This window comes from Helianthus annuus, chromosome 6, assembly GCF_002127325.2.
Source record: "Helianthus annuus cultivar XRQ/B chromosome 6, HanXRQr2.0-SUNRISE, whole genome shotgun sequence".
NCBI lineage: Eukaryota > Viridiplantae > Streptophyta > Magnoliopsida > Asterales > Asteraceae > Helianthus > Helianthus annuus.
In genome coordinates this window covers 144,621,968-144,633,976 of record NC_035438.2, presented here as the reverse complement: position 1 = coordinate 144,633,976, position 12,009 = coordinate 144,621,968, and the positions used below count along the sequence as shown (strand labels likewise).

At 34.9% G+C, this 12,009-nt stretch overlaps 1 protein-coding gene across 1 annotated transcript; it reads right to left on the bottom strand.

Moving 5' to 3' along the window:
* Nucleotides 1–5,702: 5,702 nt before the first annotated feature.
* On the bottom strand, nt 5,703–8,340 carry LOC110865945. The gene is made up of 4 exons (XM_022115292.2): nt 7,982–8,340; nt 6,404–6,506; nt 6,083–6,244; nt 5,703–5,991 (listed from the first exon to the last, which is right to left on the bottom strand). The coding sequence occupies exons 1-4, from the start codon at nt 8,242–8,244 to the stop codon at nt 5,836–5,838; spliced, it is 684 nt and encodes a 227-aa protein (XP_021970984.1). The 5' UTR covers nt 8,245–8,340; the 3' UTR covers nt 5,703–5,835.
* Between the last annotated feature and the right edge of the window lie 3,669 nt (nt 8,341–12,009).

Sequence of the window (12,009 nt, the reverse complement as noted above, 5' to 3'; positions counted from 1 at the left end):
AAGCTTCAATAACAATTTATTAAAAATCAGTTTTGAAAGAAAAAGATAATAAGACAAAATAGTTAGTAGTTAAGATTATAAATAAAATAAAAAGAAAGAAATAATAAAATAAAGAGTACAGATATATGAATGAGGAATGAAATGTGAAAGGCATTTTAGAATGAGAGTTAAATTTAGAAAACTTTAGTTAAATTATGGGACCGGAGATGAGAGCTTCTTGTGAATGCTCTAAGGTGAGATAGTTTGAGCCCACCGTAAATGATATCTCAACAAGTCATGTGAAATAAAGAAATATATAAACAAGAACATAAAAGAATTAAAATTTGCTTTTATCAGATGAATTTATTAAACAAGTATTTATAAGCTAAAAAATAACAATCCTAAAAGTATCACAAGGTGTTTAACATTTTAACTCACTAAAAAATATGAAAAATAAAGAAAAAGGCTCAAGCTCACTATAAAATGGCTGGCATGACATATGACAAATTAAAGCTATTAAAAATGAGTGTAAAACTCTTATAAACAGATTGTCCTAAGCTGCTGCAGAAATACACAAAAACATAGACCACATGCACCATGCCTTCCTTACATACCACCTCAAGCTGCCACCTGGATCGGCCCGTTTGACCTGAACCCGCTGCCCTTGCCACGGCTTCCCCTTCCACGCCCACGCCCTGCAAAACTCATCAAGATAACATGCTCAGGTCAAAACATTGGGTCAAATTGGCCCGACCCATAAACACGTTTTTTGTTCCTTTTTAGAGTGACTTGCATTTTGAGTCCATGTGGTTTGTCCAAAGTTACGGCAGGAGTCCTTAAGTTTGAAACAATACAATAAAAATCCTAGCTTTTGAAACTATGCGCGTGTCAAGCCCATTTTAAAGGGTGTTAAATTTTTAAGAAAATGACTATTTTACCCCTGTTTGCACCATCTAAACAAATTACAGAAAAATGCAACCCAAATCAACCCATTCTATTAGTAAATAAGTTGATACTCTGAACTCAATAACAATGGCATGGAAGTACCTTCGAAGTTCGAATAGGGTGCAACCTCGATATGAAATGTTACACTTAGCAGTTTTTATAATGTTATAAGGTGAGAATGTAGCAGTACCTCTCTCCTGTTGCATGGTGTATGTTGATTATATCCTCCATCATACCGATCATCCGCATAAGCACCATTAGTCTCGTAACCTCCCCTTACACGGCCTCTGAAATTATGGCCTCGTCCTCGGCCCCTATCCCTTGTGAAGTCACGTGGTGCATCCCACCCTGCATCCTCATATTCTCCTGTTGGATAACCAATTAACCATTCCATGTGAATATACCATAATCAAGAAGAAACCGCAAATTGAACTCGAAGAGTACTAGAGGTGGGAATTTCATATAGAGGACACCGATAGTCCCATTGTCCCTATGGTTTTCCAAAATTTTGGATTTGGTCCCTAGCTTTCCAAAGGTACATGGATGGTCTCGGTGGTTTGCACTTTGTAACGCACTTGGTCCCCAACTTTTGCCAAAAGTACACAAATAGTCCCTGTGGTTTGCATTTTGTAACGCATTTAGTCCATAACTTGGACCTCCTGTCAGATTAGTTGGTTGGAGACTAAACATGTTACAAAGTGCAAACCACATGGACCATCCATGTACTTTTGAAAAGGTAGGGACCAAATCCAAAATTTTGAAAAACCACAGGGACTATCCGTGTCTTTAGTAAACAAGTTGAAACTCCCAAACTCAATACCAATGACATGAAAGTGTCTTCATATCTAACAGGTCAATGGGTAGAAACTAGAAATCATACATATAGTTGACTAAATAGAAAAGTGTTGAGAGTAACATAAAGTATATTGTTAATGCATACAAACTACTAAATCGATTCATTAAAAAAGGATTAATATTGAAATAACATATATTTCATAGTTATATTTAGTACATTATTTAAAAAAAAAATATGTTCTAAAACTAGATAAAAAAAATCCAGGTCAGACTACTTAAAGTCTGGTTATGCAACACGGTTTACACAAGACCATAATTAAAGTCAACTAGTCTTAAGCCACGTGCGTTGGGACGGGGGCGTAAAACTGTACCAAGTAGCACCAACGTCATCTGACCGCTATCACCGAAACATGACTAAGCGAATAAAAGCAGTTGTTTAGGGTTAAACATGTCATTACCAATGATGTGGTGTCAAAGGAGAAAAAATAGGGTAAATAATGAAAACTAAAAAAACTTTATTAAAGTTGAGGGGCTAAATATGTCATTATCAAAGTTGAGAGGCCAAAGAAGAAAAGTTTGTAAAAGTACAAATAGTTAAGCGTGTGTGAAGGGGTATGGTCTCAAATCTCACACCATGCTTGGCCGCGAGTGACCATCACCCAACTCAATACCCCTATCGATAAGGATTCGTCTGTGTTCGTGCGGGCACACCCAAACCCAGTTTGCTTTCCCACTCGGGATAAGATGAGAAGACTCGTGTTTTCATCACAACAAGTGATGTGGTAGCCACTGCGGTTACTGCACATGGCGATGCAGTCCAGACCCGCATCCTATTGTCAACACAAGTGGAACTGACACTTTGACTTAAGTGTCCAAACCAGTAAGTGGCCTGTCCGGGTACTGACAGTGGTCAGCTGCCCAGCCCAAACTAAGAGAACTATGAAATAGTGAACCCAAACTAGAGAACTAAAATTTTCTCAAGAACCCATTCCTTCATGAACTAATCTTTAGCAAACATAACTCCCCGAACTATCACCATGAACTATTATTGTGAACAGCAAACTTGCCGTGGAGTTTGATCCACGCTAACTGGTGGTTTGCTATTAATTTAATGGTTTTGTAAATAATTAGATAAAATTATTATTATTTTTTACAAATTTAGATAGCTTAACTTGAATGAGTTTTTGATGTTTCACTTCTGTCCACGAGTGATGTTAGGATCTCAGTTTGATACTTGCAAATAAATACTAATAGAGAACAATAAAATTCATAAGTAGGAAGATATTATCAACAATTGTTTTTCATTAATTCAAATGATTCAAATCATCATCATCATCATACTCGGTAAATCCCACCAATAAGCAAAGATAAGATAGGGTCTGAGGAGGGTAAGATGTAGACAGCCTTACCTCTACCCGGTAGGAATAGAGAGACTGCTTCCAGTGAGACCCCCGGCTCGATGGTAGTTTTGTATCAAGCCTTGGACATAAGGCACATAACACTCGGCAATTAAGACAAAGGTCAATTAGTGCATGTACTCCCTTGTCTTTCGGCTATCAACGTCACCGCATGATGCATGATTAACCATCCCCCTCTTTTAACATTTTTTCACGAAATTAGTAAAATAACGTAAAAATTAGAGCACTTTCACTTTTGCCCCCCGAGCACCCACACATATATACATTATATGCGCATACCGCAAGCGGGGCGTAAATATATATGTATGTATATTTTACATATTTTACATAATAATTCTACAATCCTCCCTCAGCCTGATCACTCACAAACATAAAATATATATGTATGTATAAGTATGAGAAAGATATAGCTCGTGGGCTGAAAGATGTAGTACCTTAGAAGCTTGTGAACTCAACAAGTTAGGTCAGCAGTTTAGTGGATTGTGTTATAGAGAGAGAATGTGATTCTAAAGAGAGAGTTATATTGTAGATGGAGAGAGTAAATGGTTGGTGTTAACCCTTTATTTGTAGATAGAAGAATCCTAACCCATTAAGAGTGAGAGCCTCCGGGCACCCACGTCATTACTACCATACTCTTAAAGACATTTTAGGGTAGAGTAAACTGCTAAAATCATCCCTAAGGTTTGACTCAAATTGCTAGATCAGTCCAAAATCAACTTTTTTTTTGCTAAAACAGTGCTTGAGCCTAGTTTCTATTGCTATTTCAGTCCAATAAATTAACACCGTTAGAACCTCCGTTAATGAATGGGTAAAACTGCTAAATTCGTCCCTGAGGTTTGATTCAAGTTGCTAGATCAGTCCAAAATCAAGTTTTTTGAATTTGTTAATTATAAACTTATTTAGGTATATAATTTTTCTAGACTTGCATTAATTTTTTGAATTTGTTAATTATAAACTTATGTAGATTATAAACTTATTTAGGTATATAATTTTTCTAGACTTGCATTAATTTTTTGAATTTGTTAATTATAAACTTATGTAGATTATAAACTTATTTAGGTATATAAATCATTAATATCACAAGATTATAAATTTATTTAAGGCGGGTCCAGTTATATTTATGTTCGTTGAATAAATCATTAATATCACAAGAGAAAAAAATGGTAAATGACAGGTTCTTAATGCATCAATACTTGTACCAAATGCATTATATATTTTCTTAAATGTCTTAAAATTTAAGATAAATTACAAGTCTACCCTAAATATATAATTTAAATTTGTGTTTAGTTATAAAAATATAAACAGAATGTAGCTCTTTTGGAGAGCGCAATTTTATTTGACCTGTGTTAACACTGGTTTGACCCGAACCCGTTTTGACTCAAACCAAAATAATCCTTTTTATGAGACTTGTTCTGGCACGACATGTTGTCCGACCTCACCTGAATGATAAGTATTATTAAATAAGAAACCACTTAATTAAGTAGAAAAAATGAATAAAAGAACTTTATAATACAAATATTAAATTAAAATAATTGATAAATATTAAACATTAAATATTAAGATTTAAATAAAAAAAATTAAAATTTTGTTAATTTCTTAATATTTAAATTTACATATAATGTTTGTATTTTTCATAACTAAATATTGTTTAAATTAACTGTTGTCTTATTTAAATCCTTAAATAAATACTAAATATTTACATGGTAACAGCAACAACATCAAAATAAAATCAGTATTTAAGTTGGGCCGGTTAAATTACGCTCTTCAAAAAAGCTACATTTATATTTTTAAAACTAATTTTATTTAAATTAAATTAAGTATTATCTTATTTAAATACTTAAGTATATAATTAGTAAACATTTAATGATAACAATAATAATAATAATAATAATCAAAATAACTAACAAATAATTTTTCAAAATAACTAACAAAAGGATTTTTTCTCTTGTGATATTAATGATTTATATACCTAAATAAGTTTATAATCTAAATAAGTTTATAATTAACAAATTCAAAAAATTATGCAAATCTAGAAAAATTATATACCTAAATAAGTTTATAATATAAATAAGTTTATAATTAACAAATTCAAAAAATTAATGCAAGTCTAGAAAAATTATATACCTAAATAAGTTTATAATTAACAAATTCAAAAAACTTGATTTTGGACTGATCTAGCAACTTGAATCAAACCCCAGGGACGAATTTAGCAGTTTTACCCATTCATTAACGGAGGTTCTAACGGTGTTAATTTATTGGACTGAAATAGCAACAGAAACTAGGCTCAGAGACTGTTTTAGCAAAAAAAAGGTTGATTTTAGACTGATCTAGCAATTTGAGTCAAACCACATGGACGATTTTAGCAGTTTACTCTTTTAGGGTACTTTGGTTCTGAATTCATATCATGATCCATAACCTATAGTAATCTTTTGTTTACAAGATTCAATTATACACTCCACATGTTTGATGAAATATCTAGATGAATATTATGCACTATAATGGATATAAATTAAATGTGTAGATCATGTTTAAATACCATAATTAATTAATTTAGAAGCCATTACATGCAAGTAGAAATTTGTAGGTCAATTAGAAGACTTGTTCATATGTTATAAATGTTTATTCATATACAGCGACACCGAAAACCTGAGCACAAACATAGTTTTAAACAAAAGGCAACAAGATGAAGACGAGTCCATCAGAAGACACTCAACGGATACCGTCGTTGTTTGTTAGTAAGGGGGTCAATGATTTTTCTCCATCCATCGTAGTCGATTGCATCATCACTGACGGGTAGCAAAAAGCCGTTAACAAAGAAAAATGGCGTGCCATACACCCCTCTTGAACAACCATACTGCAAAAACGAAACAAAACAAAACAATTCATGATACAAGACTACTAAAGATGTCGATATACAACTTAGAAAGCAAGGTGGGTTGATTTACCTTAAATGATACCCTAGTTTTGGTACCAGTCTTCGAGTCAGCAAATCCAGACTTAATGGCAGATTGCATGGAGTTCCCAAGAGCGTTTGATGCGAACCCTATAACTTGATCAAGAACGGCCTCTCTAGACATTTTTAAGGTTTGTGCATTGTAAAACCGCTCCTGTTTGTTTGTCAACAAACACACGATCAATGTAGAAACGTATTGAATTAGTCATGATTATAGAACATGTATGCTTAATTAAATAAAACGAAAATAAATGGCAAATTGTGTAATGTGCTATAATTGACAAAAATATTAAATGAAGATATGGGGTGTAACCTGATGCACAAAAAAAGCTTCCATCAAGTGGTATGTAGCTGAAGTATTTATCTCATTGACAACATGCAAAGCTCGGGAAGTAACAAAAGCGTTGTCATGGTATCTGCAACACAAAATTTATGGTAATTTGTCAATCGATAGGAACCAAACACAAAACTAGACGATAAAGCTATAGTAGGTAGATAACGATGCATTTCTCTCAATATTAGCGGAGTTAAGATTTGTAGTCTACTTTTTATATTTATTTTTATTCCACATGCGTTGTAAGGTTGTATCGCATAACATGATACCACACACTATGTTAACAAAACTACCAACACATGGACCACGTGCAATCCTACATATGCACCGACCACGTGTTGGGTTGCGGACCACTAATTTTCTTTTTAGTTACATCTACTACTCCATTCACTTTCTTTTATTTATGTGACAGCGATATACGAAGTGAAACCCTAATTTACTACTACACATAATCGAAGAAAAAAGTGATAAAAAAGATGTGGGTTTATGGTGTGTGGACCAGGTTTAGCTTGGTCTCCAAGCAAAGTAAACATTTAATCAAGAACAATCACTTTATATTTTATGAACCCACCAAATCCATCTGCTTTAAAAAGTTGCTTAGTATATTGTAATATAAGCTTTAATAGTTGTACCTTTGACAACTAACTTTCTTGTGTTGTTTACTTCTAAGCTTTACAAAAGTATCTTTAGAAGAAAGTTCAATATGGTACTTTAGAAGTGCAAGGTGAGTCAACCCATGTCATATGTGTTAACTCTTGATCGTCAAACATGAACTCTATGGCATAAACGAGGAACTAATACTTAGAAGCAAATTTAATAGACATAAATTAAAATTTAATAATATTAAATTATTTTCTTTCAAAATTTACAATAATAAATATTGAAAGATCAATAAAAAAAGTTAGATGACCCAGGTAAAATCGATGGGAAAAAGGTCACCACCGTCTGCGAACATAGATGACGCTCGGACCTGGTCTGCCACGAATACTCATTGCGACAAAACCCTGGGTCAACCCTGACCTTTTTATATAAAATCCTATTTGGTTTGCAACCAAGAGGGTGTTCGGGATTGTTTATTTTAAGCTCCTTATGACTTATTAACTTTTTGAAAAATTAAAAAGTTGTTTGGGATTGCTTAGGTTGTGGGAGGATAAATTAATAAGTTACAATGTCATGACTTATTAACTTAAAGTTATAAGAAGGTAAAATAAAATATCCCAAACACCCTCTAAGAGTTTCATCTAAGACTGGTGGGTGTGGGTGTGGGGGTGGGCGTGGGCAAGAAGCGTTTTTTTGGCCCTTTAACGCCAAGTGCTCCATCCTGGGTTGGCATTTTGTTGGGCGTTGCCCGATTGGCGTGACAATAGTGATGATAGTGCTTGACGTGGGGCGCTGACCTAGGTGATGTGTTCTTTGGGTGTGGACTGATAAAGCTCACACATGCCACGCGTCAATACCCCAACCAAGCCCCTCTACACCCATAGTCTAAGAACTTTAAGAGTTACCGGTCTGATTTAGAAAAAAAAACTATCTCCAGTAATGAGAGAGAATTCTTACGGTAGTGGGAACGGGTGAACGATGAGAGAGACGAGGTCGGGACCGTAATGATCGATCGCTTGTTTAAGCGGCGGCCAGGCGTCTCTGCTATCGGGGCAGACTGGGTCGAAAAAAGCCTCGACCAACACGGTGTCCATGGACGCCGTGTGTTTCCCGTACACGAATCCATCGTACCTCGCTGGAACTATAGACTGCGACCGGACTAAAACCGCCGTGAAGACTAAAAACAGCAGCAAAGTCACCGGAATTATGGTTTTTGACATGGTGGTGGTTGTTAGCGGTGGAGAGATGGGGACAAAGTGGTGATGATGTGTTGGAGTATATATATGCGTTGTACTTGTATATATTAACGCCCACGTGTTATTCCACTCAACTACCTAATTTTATTGATTTTGTGGGCGTCCTAGTAACGCACAAAAGTTATCTCAATCGATAAAATCGGATAAAAATACAAAAGTAGTTAGTTTTGGGATGTGACGTGAGCGGTCAATCTATGATTTATTCAGTAAAAATTCAATATAAGAGTTACGTGATTAAACATGTAGTTGACACGATTCCGTGTGACAACTGTAATTTGTTGGTAATTTTAGTGTTATCAACGGATTTTGGTGATATTGGATTAACTTGTCGACCAAGTTAATCTTATTAAATATTAAACGAGTTAGGAGATGCGGGAGTGCATGCTCGTTTTAATTTAATAAGGTTTAGCGTTTTATCGGTTTCTACTTTCAATTATATAAATATATTTTAATCATGGGCCTGATCATACACATGTTATCAATTTTATGTGTTGGGCTGAAAATGATATATGTTTGTTTTATTAAAACAATACACAACTATGATAATGAGTGGGCCACTGGTAATGGATCCATTGGTTTTGGCCTTTTGGGGTGTTTTGTTTCAAAACAAGAAATCCATAAGAATTGGTGGGGGGACGCACACTATCAGTAGAGAAAAAGAAAAAACGGTTTTCCTTGGTCGAAGATTACGAACAGAAAGGGTACGGGATTTGTACTTCTCATCAAAAATCAAATTCGTTCTTGACGACTCTTGGTCTTATCCGATCAAATCTTTGAGTGTACCATCAAATGTTTGATCTGAAAGTGTATCACGATTCCAAGAGAATCCAAGTCGTTTCAGTTTTATTTTCGGTGCCAATTCTCATCTTTAATCGGCTCTGCATATCGTGTAAGTTCTAACAAAGATCAAACATTTCGGTTACTTGTTTATTTTCTGAATCTAACTGCGAATTGCATCCGTTTTTTTAAATGTATTTTCTGAATCTAATTGCCAATTGCACCCGATTATTTGAAACGGCAACAGATCTAAGTGATCTTGTGTTTTAAATCTTGAAATTGGGTTCATGTATTTGCGAACTTTTCAACAAAGGAAAAGAAAATTAATAATAATAATCTAGTGATCACATATTATAATATATGGTGTTTTGGCTTTTTGGTGGTGAATTTCACAATTACCTAGTAACTTGTAAGTGATGATACTTATTAAATCATCCGTGAGTTTGGTATGGGACTATATGTCGACCTTTAGCCTTCAGGATATAGACTTATCTATATGCGATTTTATAGAAAGAATTGGGTCTGGTTGATTTGTGAAGGGATTCACGGTTCGGCTAACTAGTACGAATTTGTTAGTTTTGAATTTCAATTAACAATTGAATTCGGGTTCTTGTGGATTTGCAAATTCCTAAATAAGAAATATTTGTATGGTGCTTTTCGGTCGTATTCAATCGAGACGAAAAGAAGAAGCTATTTCAGCGTTCATGGCTGAATCGGATAATAGTCGGTTGCGTGCTTTGATGGTTTAGTGATGACGGACAGCCTCGATTTTGTTTGAAATGTCGGCCTTGATCGGGGATGTTGTCAGTTAATCTTGGTTCGACTATAACTAGATAGGAAAAGATAAGAAGTGATTGATGTCATGGTTTCTCTTCTGCTCGAAGGGAGGACACAGTGAGCCTCGCGGCTGGCACGACGGACATCGAAACCGGGTTCGACAACCCCACGAAAATCAATGACACAACAAGTGCCGGTTATTTCTTTTTCTCGCTGAATCGGACCTGCGCATGGGATCTTTCTCGCGTGATCGAGCATATACACATAGGCTTGCGTATATGTGTTCCTCATTCACTAAATACATGGCATGGACATAAGTTGTTTGGGTTTCTCTAAATGGGAGTCATCGATGGTTGCATATATATGTGTGTGTCTACATACAGATACATATCTTTTGGTCTATATATAACCCATGGGATGAATCTGCATGTGCAGAGACATACTTCTATTTATCTATATCTCTCACACATATAGAGATGTGTGTCTATGTGGTGCATGAGGACATACATGGGTGTACGTTGTGATCATTGAAGGTTCTTTTACACACACATATAAGTAGCGATTTGATATTTGGTCGTTGGCACATGGGATTTTGTTGTCTGTTTGTCAACCGAAGTGAAACCAAAAATGACACTTGTGTCGTAAATAACGAGCAGAAGAAAAACCCGTGGAGTGTTGTAATTAGCAAGAGGAAATCAAAGAAGGGAAACACGCGGTCTTACAATCATTGAGCGTTTAATGGGTTATTTCTTGATACAAACTGAAGGAACAATGGCCTTCTTGCGTGTGATCGTCTCAAATTACAGATAAGTTATTTCCTTTTATGCATAAATTTTATGTGCTGAAGCATGAACATGTAACGTGTTTTGATAGAAATCGAGACACTTGTGATCTGTTTGTTTAACGGATCATATATGTGAATTGAACCGGGTAAGTATGGCGGAATTTTACGTGCTCGGTGCGTAGGGTTCACCGTTGCGGTTGTATCGTCTTGTGCGTTACAAGAGTCGTTTTGAAGGTTGTCGGTTTTGTCCTTATGCATGATTAAAGAATTATGTTAACATGATACTTGTTATGTTCCTACTAATTTCGTATCTAACTCATAGTAATGTTTGATTAACTATCTATAAGGTGAGTTCTCATATTGTAAATAATCTAGAATGTTTGACATGGAAAACATGATTTGTATGAACGCCTTCTATATATGTGGTAGACGATTTTATAAAACAAGCATGATATATGACTAAAGGTAATCTGTTCACTAGGTGTTTGTTGAAACACAAACAAGAACTAGGTAGCAAAATAAAGGAAATTGATGTTAAATTATATCATCTTATATGCAATATGAATGAAATAAGGCTAATTGGCATGTTTGATATCTGGACTGAACGGGATAATTAGTGGTTCTTTTAGTTGGAAGAGTTTGAGCCACTTAGATATATTAACTCGTGTATATTTCTATTGCTAAGCATGCCTTGTTACTTTTGTTTGACATGGAGTATTTTATTAAAAATGGTTAACTCTGTGTTATCTCATTCATGTCTATGTGAAAGGTTTTAGGCTATGTTAATAGCCTAGTGTTAACTACATAGGGTTCCTAACAAAAGGAATTAGACTGCCCTTAATAAATTTAGATACATAAGCCTGGAGTTGAGTTATCTAATATTTTGGGGGTGGTAGTGCTATTGTGCATCTTACTGAACCTAAAAGAAAGAGTTTAGGTGAGAAAGGAATAGAGTATATATTCATATGCTATGCTAAAATTCATAAGCCTATTGGTTCTACGTCATAGAATTAATGACTGAGTGTGTGTAAAAACTGTCATAGAATCAAGGGATATCATCCGTAATTCTCATAACAGGGCTTCTGATCCTATTGAGAATGTCGTTGATTCTGATAAAGCATCAACTGCTGGTAATGACAGTGTATCTATTCCTTCTCAACCTAGAAAAAGCATGAGAAAAAGAACAACTAAGTATTTTGGTTCTGACTTTCATCTTTATTTAGTTGAAAGGACTAGAAGTTAAGTTGGACATCAGGATCAATATATTATTTTAATATTGAAGATGATCAACTCCTGAGCAAAACCTTGAACAAGCATTGTTGAGATGATCCTATCTAACGGGTTCTTTCTGAACCAAGCAGATAATTATTTATGTAGCAATCTTGATTCCT